At 35.6% G+C, this 20,701-nt stretch overlaps 1 protein-coding gene across 1 annotated transcript in view; it reads left to right on the top strand.

The window, feature by feature from the left end:
- Positions 1-20,162, top strand: part of LOC107670376 (transmembrane and TPR repeat-containing protein 2-like) — a 102,337-nt gene extending 82,175 nt beyond the window's left edge. The window contains exons 6-12 of the mRNA XM_016462955.1: positions 504-688; positions 1,064-1,142; positions 4,861-4,982; positions 8,800-8,881; positions 10,701-10,815; positions 16,224-16,287; positions 19,274-20,162. Coding sequence (XP_016318441.1) covers positions 504-688; positions 1,064-1,142; positions 4,861-4,982; positions 8,800-8,881; positions 10,701-10,815; positions 16,224-16,287; positions 19,274-19,453 — 827 coding nt within the window. The 3' untranslated portion in view covers positions 19,454-20,162. The remainder of the gene's footprint in view (positions 1-503; positions 689-1,063; positions 1,143-4,860; positions 4,983-8,799; positions 8,882-10,700; positions 10,816-16,223; positions 16,288-19,273) is intronic.
- Positions 20,163-20,701: the final 539 nt, after the last annotated feature.

The raw sequence follows: 20,701 nt of genomic DNA, 5'->3' as shown, positions 1-20,701 counted from the left end.
TTTGGTGCAAAGATATTTCCTCACTCTCTACTTCCCTCACATGCTACTTTAGTGCAGTAGCGTTTCCTCGCATGTTAATGTGCTGTGAGACATCTGTAACAGATCTGCAACAGTTTGAGGTCAGAGCACGTACATATTGCAGCTCTTAGGAGAGTGATAGATGTCTACTTTCCCTGAGTCCCTGCTGCATGAATGGTGATAAATTGTCCCGTCATGTGATATAAACTCATTTAAACCTGTGGTTCTGTGTGTATGTATGGTCTATTAAGAGCATCAGAATTAAGACTGCAGCTGGAGTGGATATTCCCCTGCTGATTTAGATTTGATTCTGGCCGGTTGGGTAGTGAATATGTATTGGCACCTTATCGACTAGACTGCAGGCCGCTGATCTGCATAAATCAACTAGCTCATTCCAGCAGCCCCAGTGGAAGTCTTTCTCGGAGCCTCAATAAGCCTCATTACCTTCTGCACTTATTTTCACCCTTTTTTTCTCTCTCTTTCAGCCGCCTACTTGAACACAGGGATTGTCCTGATGAACCAGGGCCGTCTAGAAGAGGCCAAGCGCACTTTTGTCACTTGTGCAGATATCCCAGATGAAAACCTGAAGGATCCTCATGCACACAAGAGCTCAGTCACCAGCTGCCTGTATAACCTGGGAAAGCTTCTTCATGAGCAGGGCCACCAGGAGGTGAGACGCTCTCTAGCACAGTTAAAGACTTTAGATTTAAAGTCTGTGCACACCAAATCTGATGTAATAAAGTGATATGACAGTATAAAAGTCAGTTTTCACACCACAATTTTTCAGACCAATGCTTTAACATGAAGTGTGTAATTTCTGAGCTTTTTCAAATTGGTTTCCCAGGAAATACATAAAAGTGATCCTAGCCGTTGAATAGAACGATCATAGCAATTTGATATTTCAGACTCTTGATTTAGTTGGCTTGTTTTGTTTAAAATTTTGTTTGTAAAAATTAGGACTTGGAATGAATAGACTTTTAGTCTGAGTACTTTGTTATGCTTTCATTTGTGGCTTTTTATGAATTAATGTTGTATTTATTTTTAGGAGGCCATATCTGTTTATAAAGAAGCGACACAGAAGATGCCCAGGCAGTTTGCCCCACAGAGCCTTTATAATATGATGGGTAAGTTTGACACTCTCTAGAATGCTTTGTTCCAGAGTCAAATATATTTGTATGACTGCAGTCTAAAGGGGCAATGTGTTTATGCGGTTTAAGGTTAAAAAAACACATTATTTTCCCAAAGTAGTTTCGCTTTCACAACGAAACACACAGCATCTCCACAACATGGCAGCGGCGGCAACAACAATACTACAGCGAGAATAAAAGTTACGCCTTCTTTCTTTGCGTGAACATTTGGGCGGTGTTATGCAAATCTTCCCACATTGTGACGTAGATATGTGGGGGCATGTTAGAACGAGCCGTTTTAGGAGGGCGTGGTTGACTCTTAACTTTTATAAAGAATATCTCTTTGGATTTGCAAAGACTTTAGTCTTTGCAACTTTACAGATCTTCTTTATGCACCAAGAGCTTGTAACACTCCAAAGAGAAAGGAAAAATTGAAATCGCATCATATGACTCCTTTAAAAGAAAAAAAAAGCCATTGCTCCATTACTCCGGTCTTCAGTGTCAAACGATCCTTCAGAAATCATTTTAATATACTGATTTAGAGCTCAAAAAAGCATTTTGCATTATTACCAATGTTGAAAGCAGTTGTGCTGCATATTATTTTTGTGGAACTGTGATGGATTTTTTCAGGATTCTTTGATGTATAGAAAGTTCAAAAGAAAAGCATTTATTTGAAATAGAAATCTTTTGTAAAGTGACACATCTTTACTGTCACTTTTGATCAGTTTAATTCAATCTTGATGAATAAAAGTATTAATTTCAGTAAAAAAATAATAATTAGAAATTATTAAAAATACAAAGAATTTAATTTAATATTGTTGCAGTGTATGTCTTGTTTCTAGGCAGATTGTTTTGTTTTTCTTAGCAGAGACTTTAAGGTATCTACAAGATAATAAATTCTACAAGATAAGCTAGTTAAGCTGTCTACGCGATAATAAAATAATTTCAACTCAAATCAATATTTGACGTCCGTATATTTATTTGGTAAGCAGTTGTGTAATAAGTGGGATCATGTACAGTCAGCAGGCCATTATTGCAAAATAAACCCCTTCAGGGTAATACAAGACCTCACCGTCAGGTTTATTTCACAATAGTGACCGACTAACTGTACATTATTCCTTACTTACTGTAACTACATGTTGTGTTTATCTTGTCTCAGTAGTGGGTCTGTGATTGTAATAGTGTCTTTTCTTGTGAACCCACTTCCATAGCGTTCTTTGATCTATAGAATTGATTTTGTCAGATTGAGTCAACAGCTAGAGTTAGAGGCTTTGCACAATACAGAGAGTGTGAGAATCATTGTTTTATTTAGAGCATGGGAGCAAACTGTTGGATTTTAATATCTTATGCAACACATTTACCAGCCTTTCCCTCCCATCTCATTTTCTCACAATTATCTCCTCTTAACTGTATTTTTTCTTTCCACTCCTAATTCGTTATTTTATCCCTTTCCCCATGTTAATTTCTTTCCAAGCTTTATTGTTGTTAATTTTTCGGTTTTGTGTTCTTTTGTTTGTTGTCACAGTTTCAACTGTATTGAGCTCGTTCTAACAGCCAAAATCGTCGGCTGTCTCTTCTGACAAACTGAGCCAAAAACAGCTTGACTGAGGAGGTTAGATTGTGTTGAACAATGTTAAACAAAATTTTGAATTGGTAAATATACCAGCTTGTGAACATTTTGTGCAAGAAGTTTGTTACCAAGGCTGCATTTATTTGATCATAAATATAGTAAAAACAGCAGTATTATGAAAAAATATATATTTTAATATACTTTAAAATGTATTTTATTCCTGTGATGCAAAGTTGAATTTTCAGCAGCCATTAGTACAGTCTTTAGTGTCACATGATCCTTCAGAAATCATTATAATATGCTGATTTGATGCTCAAGAAACATTGTTTTTCAGGATTCTTTGAGAAATAGAACATTCAAAAGAATAGAATGTATTTTAAATCGAATCGAAAATGGCTTTACTGTAACTTTTGATCAGTTTAGTGCATCCATGCTAAATAAAAGTATTACAGTAGCGTAGTAGTTTTTTTTTTTTTCATTGCTAAATTCAAGATTCCATTTGATCATATTCTTTACTGTTAGGACTCTTCAGAAACAATGTTTTTCTATTGCACAAAACAAATGTGTGACGAATAAAGAAGTGTGTTTGTTTAAGGTTTGCTAAATGAGTCAGTGTTTTCTGTATTTCTTCAAAATCTGCGTTTCCAAAGCAATATTCATGTTAATTTACAAACATGGCGAGAATTTTGTGTGACGACATCATTCCCTGCTGTCATTAGTTAGCCATCAGCAGTATGTCATTTTTTTTATCTTTAAAATAATAGCTGAAAATTCCAGCATTATTTGACTTCAGGCGGTTTTAATGACCCACGTGTTCTATATTTGACACCAACATGACATGTGTGTGGACAGACGTGTATTGAGACTGCCGGTCATGTGAAACCCCAGTGTAGTCACGTACCCTCTGCTTATGTTATTTTAGCTCTAATTGCATTTCATTAACATTGTTTAGGCTGTGTTATCTCAGTGAAGTAGCTGTGATACGCTCTTCTGTAATAATCTGTCTGAGAGGAGCGTGTGTGTTATTGCAGGTGGGTGGGAGCTGGAGGCTGGCTGAGGTATTAGATGTTGTTTAAAGGATAGGAGTGTGTGTTTATACTTGTGTCATATGGAGTCAGCTTTTACGGTTGGATTTATAAGAGTGTAGGGTTGGCGCTGGGACAGGCACGGCTTTGAATTGCTGAGCTGAAGACCGGAGGGCACAGTATTTAAGTATTTTGTTTTAGTTTCTTTACATATAATTTTTGTATGTATTTATTATTTTTTTTAATTAACTGTTAATAAGTTAATAAAATAAATTATTAAATGTTGTCATTTTTTTGCACTTTGTTTTGCTCAGTGTGTGTTTACAATTTTTTATGTTCAATGTTTTTATGTTTTTTATGTGTTTACTTAAACTTTTTATGCTCAATTCAAACTTAACACTGATTAAGTAAACATTTGTATGTATGTAAATTATATTTAGTATAAGTAAATATATATATATATATATATATATATATATATATAATATATATATATATATATATATATACATATACATATACATACATACACTGTGTTTATTCGTGGTAATATAATTTTTTAATTAATACTTTTATTCAGCAAAAAGACATACATTGTTACAAAAGATTTATATTTTGAAATCTTGAAACATATGATTTCTGAAGAGTTTAAAATAATTTTACATTTTGATAATATTTTATAATTTTTACTTTGTTTTTTTTTTTCTGTAGTAACTAATGAATAAATGCAACTTGAGTGAGCATGAAATACCTATTTCAAAAACATAAAAAAAATGGGCAGGTTTATTTTTAACACGACTACAATTTTTTTAATTAATTTTTTAATCACATGCAAAAATTGCTAAATTATCTAATATAAATATTCAAGTAAAAACTTATAAATAACTGAATGTCTGCTGATCGGAAAACAATCACTTAATGTTGGTTTCACTCAGTGCTCATTTTACTTAAATGGACGGAGGGCTCCAGTATCACTTTTCATCGAGTGTCTGAATTTTTGTGGGTCATTTTTAGTTGACTGCCTCCATTTCTGCTATGGGATAAACCACGGTGAGGGGGGTGGTTATGTGCTTTATTAACTTCTGACCTGTTGACCTGACCCCGTCTCCTCCCCTCACAGGAGAGGCCTACATGAGGCTGAACAAACTAACAGAGGCAGAACACTGGTATAAAGAATCCCTCCGAGCCAAACCGGACCATATACCTGCACACCTCACTTACGGCAAGCTCCTGGCAATGACGGTAAACTCACACTCTAAAGCACACTGACTGAATAAGGGATTGAGTTGGCTATTTGTTAAATATTTAGGCTTGCAAACGAAAGGTTACAAGTTTGAACACAAGCGAAGACCAATAAAATATCCCTTTTAGGTCAGAATAGTGGTAGTTTATCCTTAATTGAAAATTTCATCATAATTTATGATCCCTTGTGTTTTTCTAAACCTGTATGACTTTTGCTCTTCTGTGGAATACAAAAGAAAACATTTGTCCATAATAGTCCATATAATAAAAGTCAATGGGTCCCAAGCAAACATTTTATAGACAAAAAACACAGAGACATCAGCTAATTAATTAATGAGTAACTCAAACATGATTGTCTGGAAGACAAAACTCTCTTTTGAACATTAAATACCCTTTAGGCACAACAAGGCTTGAGCACACATTGGCTTTCCATTTAATAAAGAAACCCTTTTTATCCATAAATCTAAACCTAGAAGAAGTCCCTTTAGGCCAAACGCATTCTTTCTTTCTCTCTGATATTGAAACATAAAACTGAAAAAGAGAAGCAGCTAAAAAACAGAAGGCCGGATTACTCGCACGTATGCCCTGGGTCTGAATTCACTCAGCAGAAATCCATGTGGACAGATAAGAGAGAAGATGTGTTAAAAAGGGTTGAGAAAAGGCGATGGCTCTGAGAGTTCCTGCTCTGCTGTGGAGCGGATTGTTTTACGTTTACCTGTGTCTGTCTCCTTTCATTTCCACTCTGGCCATATGGTCCTCTTCAGGCCTTTTACCGTCTTCATTTACCATCTTTTGTATTATTTTTTATAAATTTAGCTTTTATTTTGTTTGTTTAGATGTTCTTGACCGTCATAAACCTTAGTGCAAATAACAAAAACAGTGTAGTATTTATAGCATACTCTTCATAAACAGTTTAGATTAACCACACATTTCTGCCAGTTACATCATTTCACACAGCCAAGAATAAGCAATGTCAGATGAAAGGGTTCTGTTTTCTCTGTCCCTCTCTTTCTTTTTCTCGTCTCAGTTGACTAAAAACCCAAGACACTCTGTCCTCAAACATCTCAATCGAGGGCCTCACACTGTAACCAAAGAAAGCAAGTAAACTACACAAACTTCTTGAATGAAGTCATTGGAAGAGGCCAGAACAAGTCATTCCACCAGAGACAAAATCAATCCATCACAGAGCCGTACTGCTGTGCTGAAACTCACTCAAGTGAGAGCAAATTCAAAAGGTGTTGTCTTCACTTCAGAACCGTATTGATTTGATCAGTTCACTGACCTTGAATAAACTTGAATGGATGAAAGGAAAAAAGTTGTGTGCGCTTATGCAGGTTTGATCAAGTGTAGTGAGTATTTGTTCATCAGTTCCACCTGTGATCCTTAAAACATGTTGTTTCATGAATGATGTGTTTGTAAGTACATTGGTTTCTTATTAGTTTGTAGTTTATTTGCATGGCAACATTCATTATTTTTAGGCTGTCAATTGACAAACTTTTAATGGTTTTTAATTATGTGATATTCCAATTAATTTAATAAAATTAAACACACACATCATTATTTGTTAAAAGAATTATTGTACTTCAGTATTGAACTTTTCTGACAATAGAAAAATCCCTGTAGATACAATTACAATTAATTATATAGCATGATTAATGAGCTTTTTTTCAAATGAATTACACTGAATTAAAGCGTTAAATTGACAGCCCTATATAATAGCTCTTTAAAATTGTTTTAGATAACACAACATATTCCTATCCCAGTGCTGTCAGTCTTCTTAAAAATAGTAATATTGTGAAGTATTATTATAATTTAAAATAACTGTTTTCTATTGCAATATATTTTAAAATGTCATTTATTCCTGTGTTGGCAAAGCTGAATTTTCAGCATCATTACTCCAGTCTTCAGTGTCACATGATCCTTTAGAAATCTTTCTAATGTGCAGATTTGATGCTCAGGAAACATTTCTTAATATGAAAGTTGTGCTTTTTTTTTTTTTTTGTGAAAATTGTGAATTTAGAAAGATTTATTTCAGGATTCTTTGATTAATAGGAATTTCCAAAGAACAGAATTGATTTGAAAGAGAATTATTTATGAAAAAGTCCTTACTGTCACTTCTCTCTGTCGTCTTAATGTCATTAATTCATCTAAAAATATAAATGAATGATAAGGCAGTGCTCATCCTGTTAGCATCACATTGTCCTGGCATCATTTCCAGATGGGGATTGGGGAACAGGGAAATCTTCACGGTCAGGGGTCGAAAGACGGAGACATGATGAAACTCAGTCCTTTCGCCTGCTGTGCTGACCTTCCCTGACCTCTCTTCACAAACTCACCAGGTCAAAGAGCCCAACCCCAGGGATGCGAGTGTGTCTGTGTGTGTGTGTGAGTGTTTCAGCTGTGTTATTGAATTCTCTAATTTCCGCCACTAATCAGGCTCAGAATCCGTTCATGAGCAAGTTGGAACAGCAGTGTGTCTGTTGTCTCTCTGATGTCATGCTCAGATTAAGGGGTCAGGGGTCCAGCACAGGGGTGTGTATGTGTGTGTGTGTTCAGAGGAAAGGGAGTGACGCAGGATATTGCTTTAGAGTGATAACATGACCTCTGCGTGGGACACAGACATGCATTTTTTCATATGAAAGAAAACCCCAAAATAAAATTTTGATGTACTCCACTGTTCAGAAGTTTGGGGTCAATAAGATGTTTTTTAAGGAAATGAATACATTGATACATGTTTCTTGAGCACAAAGTTAGCAAATTAGAATGATTTCTGAAGGATCATGTGACACTAAAGACTGGAGTAATGGCTGCTGAAAATTCAGTATTGCCATCACAGGAATAAATTACATTTTAAGATATATTAAAATAAAAACTGTTATTTTAAATTGTAATAATATTTCACAATATTCCTGTTTTTATTGTATTTTGATACAAATAAATGCAGCCTTAGTGAGCATAAAAGACTTTTCAAAAACATAAAAAAATCTTAAAAACCCCAAACTTTACTTACTAAAATATACAGGTCAAGTGTTCCAAGTGACTGTTTCTTTATTTTTTTCAGACTCTTGACATGGTGTAAGTTTGCAAACATCCATGTCTAACATTAAACAGCACTGGCTCTATCAAGTGTAGGCAACCCTGTGAGTGCAATGCATTGATTTAAAGTTACACATCGCTGCGCTGGGGATTTCAATTATACAGTGTAAATAAAAATATATCACTGTTTTGCATCTGGTCTGCAGATAAATCCATGCATGGTTAATCAAGTGAATCGTGAGAACAGGGTATTATGATACATCTCAGACTGGAACCAGTATGAATTCTTCAGGTTTTAAGATGCACTGGAGATGTATTCGGTTTTTCTCATTCGGTTCTCTGGAACGTTTTTGTATAATGACCACTAAATATTCTCTCGATTTTTCTCTCTTATCATTCAGGGGTCTCTTTCTTTTTGTCTAATAAAATTATATCTTAAATCAAAATGTCATATTTATTAAGTAGCATAATATACAGTCATGCAATCCCATTGCATTAAATATAAAATATGATTTTATTTGTTATATTCTTTTTATTATTCTTCTTTGTTGTTTTTGTCTATTATTTATTTAGTTTTTATTTAAGGATAACTCTTGGAATTACTAATGCAGTCAAAGTGTGCAGTTGTAGCAGCATTAGGCACTGGAATTGCTAAACACATTTCCTGTTGCTCTAGTGAACATTATATATCAGGACAAAGGTTAAACATGGAAAATGAAAGTTTCCATGAAAACCTCGCCGTGAAGAAATTCCTGATATGCCTTGTTTGTTTTCATTTCAGGGTCAGAAAACAGAAGCGGAGAAGTTCTTTCTCAAGGCGATCGAGCTCGATCCTACTAAAGGAAACTGCTATATGCATTATGGTTGGTATTACTTTATTTTATTTCTCCTAAACATGCACACATGGGCTGAAACGACATTAGCTAGTCATCCAGCAATGCAAAGATAATGAGGTCATTTGAATACACTCATTACATCTACTCTAGCTTTGCTGACGTAGTGAAATTCGTGTATACTCTGCAACACCTTGTGCGGTTTCTCCTGAACTCCATGTTGGCCATAATTGTTCGCATTTAGTTCTTTAGCAGACATTTGTCTTGTAATTGAGGTTACGTTTGTAGGCTCTTTCGCAGCAAGATAGATGGTGCCGTGCAGGAAATCATTGTTTCGGTGTTATCTGAAGCGTACCTGGTATACAGATGTTATTCCAGTGAGACGAATCCTCCCACGCCTGAGCGAGCAGAGAGAGATAACGAGGACTTATTCCTCTAAGGAGTTTTCATGTGTGTCTGCATGAATGTGATTTTGCCAAATTATATCCTGTGGCCATTTTCTTCAACAGAGATTATTGGAGCTCAGTTTACTTTCTAGGGATTTTTATTTATTTTTTATTTTTTTTTACCTCCCTACAGTATTTTTGCTTCATTTCAGCACCTTTTCTCAAATTATTACTTTTTGTGCATCACATCCTTATTTTCAGTGTTAATTTTACAGTTTTTTAGTCATAGTTTTTGATGAACATGTCAGTTTAATCAACTTTTTGTTCTGCCATTTTTATTAATTTTAATCAGTTTTACAGACTAAAATGGAAATGTTGATGAAAATATTATTTTAGTTTATGATCATGTGAAAAACGACAAAAACAAAACTGTCATACTGTAACAGCCACAATTTTGAAACATTTAAAAAAAAAAATTCTAAGTGCATTAATACTATACAGTATGCAGTCATATTTATAATCGACAGTATTTGTTTTCGATATAAAAGTATAACGTTTTTATTTAATTTTTATAATTTATTAATTATCCTAATAATGGTCTTTACTGTTTTTTTATAGTTGACCTGTCCCTGGATGCTCCCATGTATTGGATTTTGTCCAGATAAACACAGCATCACTAGCTAACCCCGACAATATGTTTTCCACTCAATCGCTGCCAAGGCATCTGCGTAATATAATTTAGTACGTGTCTGATCAGACATCTTCAGAGCATGTACTATCCAAAGGCCATAAGGATGATCTTGTATTTCCTTCTATTGTTCTCTAGTGCATAACCACTGTACTGGAGAACGTGGCTGCTGCTTTGTATTTTCCGTTTCGCATAATAGACCACCACTGTCATTTACCAGAGAAAGATAGTTTGAAAAGAACTTATTCATGCCAGATTTTTGGAATATTTGTATTAAACCATACATTTGTGCCATCCAAAAATGCCATAACCAGTGACAATGTTCTAGCAATCTTCGCTTTGCATTACATCGCTTCTTAGGTTTCTACTTTGGGCCATTGCTGTTTGGGAAAAAATGTTTGGTTTTGGCCCAGTAGTGTTCAGAAGTGTGGAGAGCCGCTTCGCCAAATGGCAGCAGGTTATTTATTCCACTTCAGTCTTGACCGATGCCTCTAGCAACAATACTGCAGAGGTTTCAGATCCCAGTCAGTCCCCTTTCCTCAACCTTACAGGAGTAAGCATTTAATTTGTCACGGAAACATGCCTATCGGAGAAATCTCGATTGGACAAATGGTCTGTCAGTACAGCGCCCGTACTATCTCATGTTTCACAAAATCATTGAGAGGGCAGACCAAACTATCCGTCCCACAGCCAAAAGAAATATTTAATATTTGTCTTTCCGAGGGAGTAAAAGCAAATATAAAATGAAATTCCCCCACTTTTTTTTTTTCCTTAGGTCAATTTTTGCTGGAGGAGTCACGGCTTTTGGAGGCCGCTGAAATGGCAGAGAAAGCCGCCCAGTTGGACAGTGAAGAATTTGATGTGGTTTTCAGTGCAGCTCACATGCTCAGGTGAGGAGGACATGCTAAATCCATACAGACTACAATTTTTGCTATGATTAAATACCCATATTTCTGGACAAACTTAAACATTTCTGTGGCACACAGCAGCCATATTGGTTGTCAGCTGGTGGTTTGCGACCAAAAATGTGTTCCTGGTTTGTTCTTACAGAGTTGCAGCCAGCAGGAAAAAAATAAATAAGTAAATAGGCTACATTGCATACTTTATAATACTAAAATACTTTATAGGCATTAAATACTTTATTATACTTTATAAATACAAATACAAGATAGATAGATAGATAGATAGATAGACCTGCACTCCCGCGGGACCTAACGCAACAGGTGCAGCGCGGGACAACTCTTGATGGGCGAGTGCGGGTGCGGGCGGGAAGAGACTCGTGTGTGTGTGTGTGTGTGTGTGTGCGGGATGCGGGAGAATAAAATGATTCGCGGGACTCCCGCAAAATAGAAATTATCTAAACATAAAATGTCTAAAGCATATAAATTGTTATTTATATGTTACACAAAAGCAAAAAGAACAACTAATAACATTAAAATAGCTAGTCAGAGTTTCTATTTATAACACGTGTTTAAAAGGTTGCAATGTAGCCAATCACAGACTCAGCTATTGATTTCTGGAACGCAATGGCCAACCAGAGGGGATTAAGTTAGAATCCACTCACCGCAGTGCTGAAATTGCGTGCTGGCGAATCGTCTCATTTTAACACACGAAGTGTAGACATTGTGAAAAATTCATTGTGCTTATGTTCATTGTGTTATAACAGAGCTTTATGAGATAGCGATGAACTGAGATGTCAGCTTTTAGTGATAATAAAGGAAGCGCTGCTCGCATTCTGCCATGCCAAACAATGCACGCAGCAGCCCATGCTTACTTTTCTGTTAAAAATAACAGTGGTTTCTGAAATGTTGACGCTTAGCCTAAATAACAAATATTTTATCGGGAGCATTTATGATGTTGTGGATCTTAGATGTTACAGAACTATTTAATGTAAATTTCTTTGATTTGCTGAAAAAAAATCTATATAGATTACTTTTATGCGGGCTTTTGCAGGCGGGAGCGGGACAAAACATGAATGTTGCGGGCGGGAAGCGGGCCCAGATAAGATATTTTTCTGCGGGAGCGGGTGGGTATGGGACAGAATCTTGCGGGAGTGGGACTGAAAAATCCGTCCCACGCAGGTCTCTAATAGATGGATGGATAGATAGATAGATAGATCTAATTATAGAAAAATTTCATTTCCTATTCAATTCATGAGTTAGAAATTTAATTAAATTGAAGGATATTTAATCGGAATGAAAGTAAGTGGAATTTAGAATGGAAATGTTCTTCCACTCAGGTTCATAAATCTATGTTTGTCTGCGAGGCTAATAAAACCTCTCCAAAATTTTCAAACAAGGCTCTGTCAAGGCTTGACAAACTTTGTAATTTTAAAACATTTACACAAGATTTATATAGATTTCCATGTTTAATTCTGTTCCTTGAAATTCAAATTGCATTCCTATTTCTTGTTTACTACAGTAATAAAAATTCTGTGCAAATCCATAAATTGAACTAGAGTTTATGATTTCGATTGTGTATGGTGCCCTCTTTTTTACAATGAACAATATTGGTACTGTGTTGGGTTGCCAGTTTGATGTCCAATGTAAAGTCTGGATCCTGAAGCAAAACCTGCTGCATTATAGGATGTGTTTTTTATCTCGTTCTTTTACTCTTTCAATTTGCACATTTGCATGGATGCTTTCTTTCTGTTGCAGTGCACTGCAGGACATGTAATGGAAAGCCTGCATTAATACCCTCGCCTCGAGGTTTCTGTTGAATACACTTCTCATAATTACTTCGTGGAGTTCACATGGTATTTAGTTACACACTTTCTAAAAAGTATTCCAACCCTACAGCAGATTTTGCATGGTGCTTTATTCTACAAGAACATTTGGTTGTTAATTGCTGTGTCCCCTGCCTTCGTGCTAGCTAGCGGTCCGACTCATTTGAAGATCAGTTTCCTGGTGTGTTTGTCTTGGAAGGATTTGCAGAAGGGTCTCGGATGGGGGCGCGAATTTGAGTGGGGTGGGGAAGTTCGAGGCTGCTTCAGATGTGCTGCGTTTTCTTACAGCTCTCAGGGGTCCGTCTGCACTGACATGTTTGCTTCCTTACTATCAGTTTCCTTGCCCTCTTCAAATGAGCGCTGGTTATTCGAAACCTGACCAAACTGTGTCACTGCTATACAAAGTAAAATGTCAACTTTTACTACTTCCAAACAAGTTCCCCCATATTGTTGTGTTTGTCTGTGAAAGTATCAGATTTAAGGTTTAAGGTTCAGACTACAGGAGTTTTAAAATCCTAATCAATTATGAAATGGTTGTAGCACTCACATAAGGAGAATCTTTGCAGATTTTCTTCCCTAAAATCTTAAACATGCGCACACTACAAGATTTGAAAATCGTGGTGCATCACAAACTACAAGATATTATTATCATGCCAGAAGTAGTGCCTCACGTGATCTCACACAGATCATCATTAGCTGCTTTTCCATTATTTTAGATTTGCGCAAAACTTTTGTGATATTTTATAAATGTTGATAAAAAAAAGAACCTATTGCGAAATGACAGCGTTTCCATTAACTGATGTTATGAGACTAAAATGTAATTTTTTTTCCTTCTTGCGATAAGTCATGGCGACGGATGTTGGTAGGTTTACGTATATCACAGCCACCACTCTAGCCATTATTTTTAATCGAAGGAGACTTAGGCGTGGATCTTTAGTGAAGATATTGCAAGACATCCACAAGCGGTTTCCTCCAAGAATGAACATTTGCTGAAAATGTATTCACCCTCAGGCCATCCAAAATGTAGAATTTGTTTCTTTATCTGAAAAGATTTGGATTATATCACTTGCATCAATTTAGCATCCTGTGAATGGGTGCCGTCAGACTGAGAGTTCAGACAGCTGTCAATTTACGCTGAGTGTTTCTAACAAACAATTCCATGATTAAGACTTTTTAACTTCAAACTGTTTGGACTCTTATTCTGATGGCACCCATTCACTGCAGAGGATCCACTGGTGAATGAGTAATGCTAAATTTCACTTCTACATCTTGGACTAAAGGTGAATAAAGAAAGCTCATTTACATTCTTTGGTGAACCATTCTTTAAAGGGGCAAATTTTAAATGCTTCTTAGAAAGGATTTTAGTGTTCTGACAGTCCTAATTGTTTACAGTCTGCTAAAAGCCTCTCCTTCTCAAAGTCTAAATTAATCTCCTTTAAAGCACCACTTTTGTAACAAATTCACCTCCTTCCACATTACATTTCAAGACAATTGCTGTCAGACTTTTTGCCTCCTGTGAGCGTTGCTCCTGTTATTAATCCATAATCCATACCTTTCCATTTGTTTGTGAGGATTTCTATAGCTTTGTACAATAAAAGCTTACCATGTACAGTCTTACATGGTTACATCAACGGGTCATGAATTATTTTATGCTTTTTCTCGGAATGTTGGTGACCACATTGAAATGAAATAATGAGTAGACTGCGGTGGGATGGAAGAAAAGTTTGGTTTGGTTTGTTTTTTTTGTATTTTGGAGGTTTATATCAGCATCCAACTGATGCTGTCTTTTAGATTTTCACCATATATTGCAGTTGTGGTCATGAAGACCAGCCCAGTCTTAACTCAGTTTTGACCCTATGTTAAGGGTGGTCACTTTATCACTGTTTATTATAACAAAATCCTTTGTCCCTGCAGACAATTGTGGGCACGATCAAGCCACGTTTTGTGTGAATGTGAAAATTACAGACTCATCGTTCAGGAGGAAAGGATTGTGAAACAGAATTGTGGAGGGTGAATAGTAACACATGGTTCTTGTTAAATGCTGAAGTCCACTGTTGAGAACCAGTCATCCCATAGATTTTTATGTAACTTTTTGATGAAGACAGCAATATATTTGAAGACTCATTCCTACGACATGAGAGAGGAAAAAAAATAAATGTCACATGCACCATGTTTTTATAATGTCATTGTGCTAAATAGTTTAATACAGTAAATTAGTAAATATTATTTTTCAGAATATTGATTAATTAATGTTTCAAATATTTTTAAAAGCAACTATTGTTTTTTTATTTATTAATTCTTTTCACTTTAATTTATTTATTTTATTTTTGTTTTGTTTTTTCTGACCCAGAAACCAACTGGGCATCACTAGACTTTAGTTTGAGTATCACTGATCTAAATTAGCTGTTTTGTTGAGTTGTAATTTAATTTAAGGGTTTTGGATGACGCTTTAAATTTAAATTATTCTTGTTTCCTCCCTGAATATTTTAATTATTATGTTTTATTATTTTTAGTAAATAAACTATTAGATCATTGTAACCTACTTCTAAAACAGCTGATTTTTCACAAAGCAACTCAAAACGTTGTGACCTAAATGTGCCGTCTCTTACTGTACAAAGGGAAGGGCAACACCATGTTTAGCTGTTCAGAGTTCACCATGACCCAATACATTCTCCCGCTCAGCACTTTATTTTAGTTTTGGCTTTTTTATTCAAAGTATAGTAGAGTGAGGAAGTTGAGAATGGGATTTGGAAATGTTGCAAGCCGGATTCAAACGTGTGTTGTCCACATAAGCACAACTGCATATGTCCTAAACGGAATGAGTCTTTTCTCTTTAACTCATAATATCTGCAGCTTGTAGAAATTTCTTCCTGAATTGTATATCAACGCAATGTCTTCATTTTTCTTCTTTCTCATTCATCTCTCTTCCCTCATGGTAAGGTTAAGAAACTGGAATGTTTTCCACACAAATAATTTATCCATCATCTTACCGCATGAATATTTCAAGTACAGTACATACTATTTTCCCTTAATAAATAGCTATTTCTTGAAACCTTTAACCTTAGCTCTTTTTAAGTTTTGTTGAGAATAAAGGAGGGTTTATAAAACCGGCCAGTATAAGAAAAGCGGTCATCTATCATAAATAAAGGAACTCTTCAGCTCTCTTTCATCATTACAACCCAGCCTTTCTTGGCCGACGGTCATTGTCTCCATATTGAACTCTCTTCACAAAGAAGATATTGCTACCAGCAGATACAAGCAGCTAGAGGATGTATATGGGTTTTTTTCCATGAAAAATAACACCTTGTGGTATTTTGTCCACTGTAAAGAAGCTGTGTAAAGAAGCTAAAGATCTTCAAAGAGCATCCAGTAGGTTATAGGTCATGACCTAAGAAATGAGGGCACATTTTCTACTCAAAAATTGCGTAGTTGGGCAGTTTTATAACCCTCTTTGGCCACTGCACAATTTTACTCGGCATTAAAGTTGGTCAACAAATGGTCACCGGTTTAACGGCCAGCGATAAACCTGTGCAAAAGGATGAAGTAACACGCAATGTTTATTTGCTCTTTCAGGCAAGCCAGCCTCAATGATGCCGCTGAGAAGTACTACAGACAAGCAGCCAACCTGAGACCCAATGTAAGTACCCAAGCCGTGCCGCACATGGGATGTGTGCCATGCACATTGCACACACATGGTGGTTGACTATAATTGATCCGTGTGACTCAACTGCTCACCATAAGTTGTATCAGTTGTACAAGCTCTGCTGGTGGTTTTGGGATTTGTTTTCACAGCATCAGTGTCAAACTATATAGAGACGCAGTATGTCATGGAAGTGTACTGTGAGGTTCACAAAACACACAGTTGTTTGATTTCTTTGGAATATGTGGATGCGTTTCATGTTCAGTGTACAGCTGCCTAAAAAGAAGTTGCCCTGTTCACCAGACAGAAGTGCAAAATGGAAAGATGGAAATGTAGTAAATTTGAAATATTTTCAAAGGCTGATAGGAGGCTTAAGCCTGTTAGGTGAAGTCGACCTTAGATTGAGAAAACTGTCTTGTCTTGTTTTGTTTATGATGGCAGCAAAGACAAAAAACCCTGGCAAATGGCTAATGAACCTTCATTAAAACAACAGTGGAATGAGTTTCAAATTAATTAATTTATAATAATAATATAATAAAATTATAATTTTATTATATATATATACTATTATATTATATTATTATTATTCAATTCTTAAAAACAATTATTATTAATGTTACTAATTAATTACTAATTTATTTATTATGATTATCTTTATTTTACATAATAAATATATCTCTGGGTGATGGCTATGTATGCTTCTGGGTTTCATACCAAGTATTTTGCATAACTTAGTTTTCTTTCCTCTGCTCTGTATATTATATACTGTATGTGTATGAAAACAGGGTATTTTGGTTTGAAATGTTAAAAAAAATAATAATAATGACTGATAGTTTTGTCAAAAAACTCATGCCACTGGTTAAACTAGCGTTAATATTGTATTTAACAGCATTTTTTAACAGCATTTAGAGGTAATATAAACATTTGTTTTAAATGAATATTTGGGGCATATACGTTGTATGTCAACAATTGTTAGATATAGTAAACTATTCCCTTTAAAGTTATTCCCTTTATGTTATTACTTTGAAGTGCACTCAAACTACATCGCTTCTTGACTTATTTGATATCAGTAGTAAGCCTTGATTTTTTTGTGTTTTTTTTTTTTTTTCTTCCCCTAAATGCTGCCTCAGTGTTGTACAGTGTCTGGACTGTTTGTCTTCAGGGGTGTTTGTCTCCTTAGCAGCTGTTTCAACAAAAGTCCCAAGATCCTTCCTACATCTGGTACCGCTGATGCTGTGACTACATGCCAGGATGGTGTTGTGAGGGATACTGTGTGGTTGGAGTGTAGGGTGAAGAGGAAGCAGGGAGGTCAGGAAATGTCTTGAGGCCACAGCGCTGCTCACTTCCTCTCACCTGATAGTATCTAGAAAGGCTGTATGTTGGGGTGACAGTTATTCATCGTTTTTGGCTGGTAAAGGCACAAGGACCTACTCTACAGAAATCTAAAGTGGTGGGTCTCTATAAACATCTGAGCCAACAATTAAACATTACACCCTTCTGAATAGAATACAAGCACAAAAATGCAATTGCACACACAAATATGAATTGCAGGGCTTGACTTTTCAATATATTTTGGAACTAAAATTAGTAAGTTTTGTGGGTGCTTTTTTAATTCAAGTGTTACTTGCTGTAATATGACGCTGTTTTTACACTGATGCCAGACTTATCTTTTTTATGTATATTATATGAATCTTTTCACATTTTTCGGAGCAACTTTTTTTTTTTCATTTTATTATTTTCATACATTATAAAACAAATATATATATAAAATTTAGGTGAGTTACTTTCATTAAAGAAGTTAACTGGATAATGCCATTACAATTTAAACCAACATATATATTAATTTATGCAGGAAAAAATATCTATATTATGATTTACAGTACCGCTTCAGTGATTTAAAATAAATCATACCATTATTTTTGGGCGTTTTTGGTCATATCAAACACCAATTTTTAATATAAACACTCTAAAAAAGTCAGTAAAATTAGGGTGCAGTGTATGTTAATATAATTTTCCAAATTGATTTTTCACAGGTGTTTGCTATTTTGAATTATATATTGTTTTGTGTTGTATTTTAGGGTTAAAGCAAACATCTGTCAACTGAAAATGTCCTAACAGAAAATTACAAGTACATTTTTCTAGGGATTTTTTCTTGGATACTTGAAGCTAGTGAAAATATTGCTGAGTATGGCTTAGAATATATTTGGTTTTGAGAGGAAGGTATATGTGTCACTCGAGTGCAGTTAATGCCACAGTTTGCAGTTAATTTGTCCCTCAGTCTCGTTTTGAGGTTTGACATCTCTGTGTTGGGTCAAATAGTGCTAATATATTACTTATGTGTTGTGTAATTCTACAACAATCGTCTCCTTCTACATTTCCGTATGGAAGACCATGGCAGCTGGCCTAAAAAGTCAGTTAGTGTTAGTTTTACTCTCATGAGTGTTAGATAATATACAACTCTCTCCCTTGAGAGGTGGCAAGTGAAGCATGTCCAAAAATGGTTTTTGAATTAAATTACATCAGCGTCTTGCAATTAAATATTTTTGACAAATAAAAAACAGCTGGTTTTAAAATATGGTCATGCCAGCCTGTGTTTTAGCCCCAAGTATTGCAAAAAAAATGTTTTTGTATGTGCATGTCAGGACTCATGGAATGTTGGGTTTAGTTTAGGTTCATTTTGATTTACGCCTCTATTGAAACCTCCTTATGTGAGAAGAATCAGCGTAGTCAACATATTGTTTCCATTGATGCCTGATGCATTCAACATGTAACCCTGACATAAGTAAAACAGATGATGTGCGTCCAGGAGAGTTATAGACTGTAGAATAACAGAGAGATTCTGGCTAAATTTATGGACATGTGAACCTGAAAATGTTTTAGAAATGCCAGGGATTCACAGGAACCTGGGTTTGCTTGAGAATAAGCATGCAAAGGATTTTTTTTTACTTCCTTAAAGTGACTGTTTGGTGTTTTTCTTCCAAAGTATCCCGCAGCACTCATGAACCTCGGAGCAATTCTCCATCTCAACGGCAAACTCCAAGAAGCGGAGGCTAATTACCTGCGAGCCTTGCAGCTGAAGCCGGACGACACCATCACTCAGTCCAACCTGCGGAAGCTGTGGAACATCATGGAAAAACAGGGCTTGAGGACCATGGCTCCTTGACTTGGACACATTTAATGGAGCACCTTTACTGAGGTTGTAAAGGAGATGGTCTCTCTGAGCTCTCAATAATGAGGTAGTCGACAGCCTAGGGCTGACAAAGAACGTCTTCAATCCTGGATTACCTCATGGGATGCTTGAACATGTGAGAGCCGCTATGTCTGGTAAAACCAAGAATTCTGGAACAGTCTAGAACTGCGGAGCTCCCCGAACGTGTCGGGAGTTGTTAACTTGAAGTGGCCCATAGATACATACTTGAAGTCTCATGATAAATTAGATTTTAATTAGTTAGTCAATGCTTAATAGTCTTGAAGGGCAATATTTGTCCTGAGGCTGTATGAAATTGAGAAGGAATGAGAGTGCTACAACCCCCATGAGGCTATACTCTGCATGTAAAGTACATTTCGATGTCATTTCTCCATCCATATGATTGGAATCATTAATATTTAATGAGCACATCATTGCTGATGGAAACGTGCGGATGAAAAATCATCGAAACATCAACAAAATGAGATAAATAGACCAAACATGTCGTAAATCTTTCTCGATGTAAAATAAACACTCATCCATTGTGTCACAATGACAAAGTGATTTGTGAGGTTGTAGACATATTGACACTGTAAATAGGAGCACGGATGATATGTGAAGTTTGGTTTGGGGTGCAAATGGTTTTACACGTTCCATCAATGTTACATCGATCCAGACACGCCTGCCCATGACACTAGATAACTGCTGGGTTCAATTGGATCCATTTGATTAATCTTGCCAAAAATGACAGGAAAATACGAAAGGAACATTCGACAAGCTGTGTAGTGTTAGCGAATTGAACTTGCAAGCTCTCTTCGCCTTACTTTGCAAAAAATCTGTTCTGTAACAGAAAGATCCAGTGGATTTTATTTCCTTGTTGTGTTACTAATATAAAATGGGGATGGAAAATGTTCACTTGTTATAATATTGCATTCAGCAGTGTGTGAATTCACAATTACACTACTGTTCAAAAGTTTGAGGTCAGTAAGATTTGTGTGTGTATATATATATATATATATATATATATATATTATATTATTAGGTTTTGCATTTGGGTATATAATTACAGATTATGAAAGACTAGTTTTTGCCAAAGTGTAGTGTTTTTTTTTGTTTGTTTTTTTAAGTGTCAGCTTCTGCATCATGATTACAGTCAAACGAGAAGACAGAGAAAGCATATATAGCTTATATATATATATATATATATATAAGTTTCATACCATT

Source organism: Sinocyclocheilus anshuiensis, unplaced genomic scaffold (genome assembly GCF_001515605.1).
Source record: "Sinocyclocheilus anshuiensis isolate Anshui unplaced genomic scaffold, SAMN03320099.WGS_v1.1 scaffold949, whole genome shotgun sequence".
Taxonomy (NCBI): Eukaryota; Metazoa; Chordata; class Actinopteri; order Cypriniformes; family Cyprinidae; genus Sinocyclocheilus; species Sinocyclocheilus anshuiensis.
This window is presented reverse-complemented; position numbering and strand designations above follow the sequence as displayed.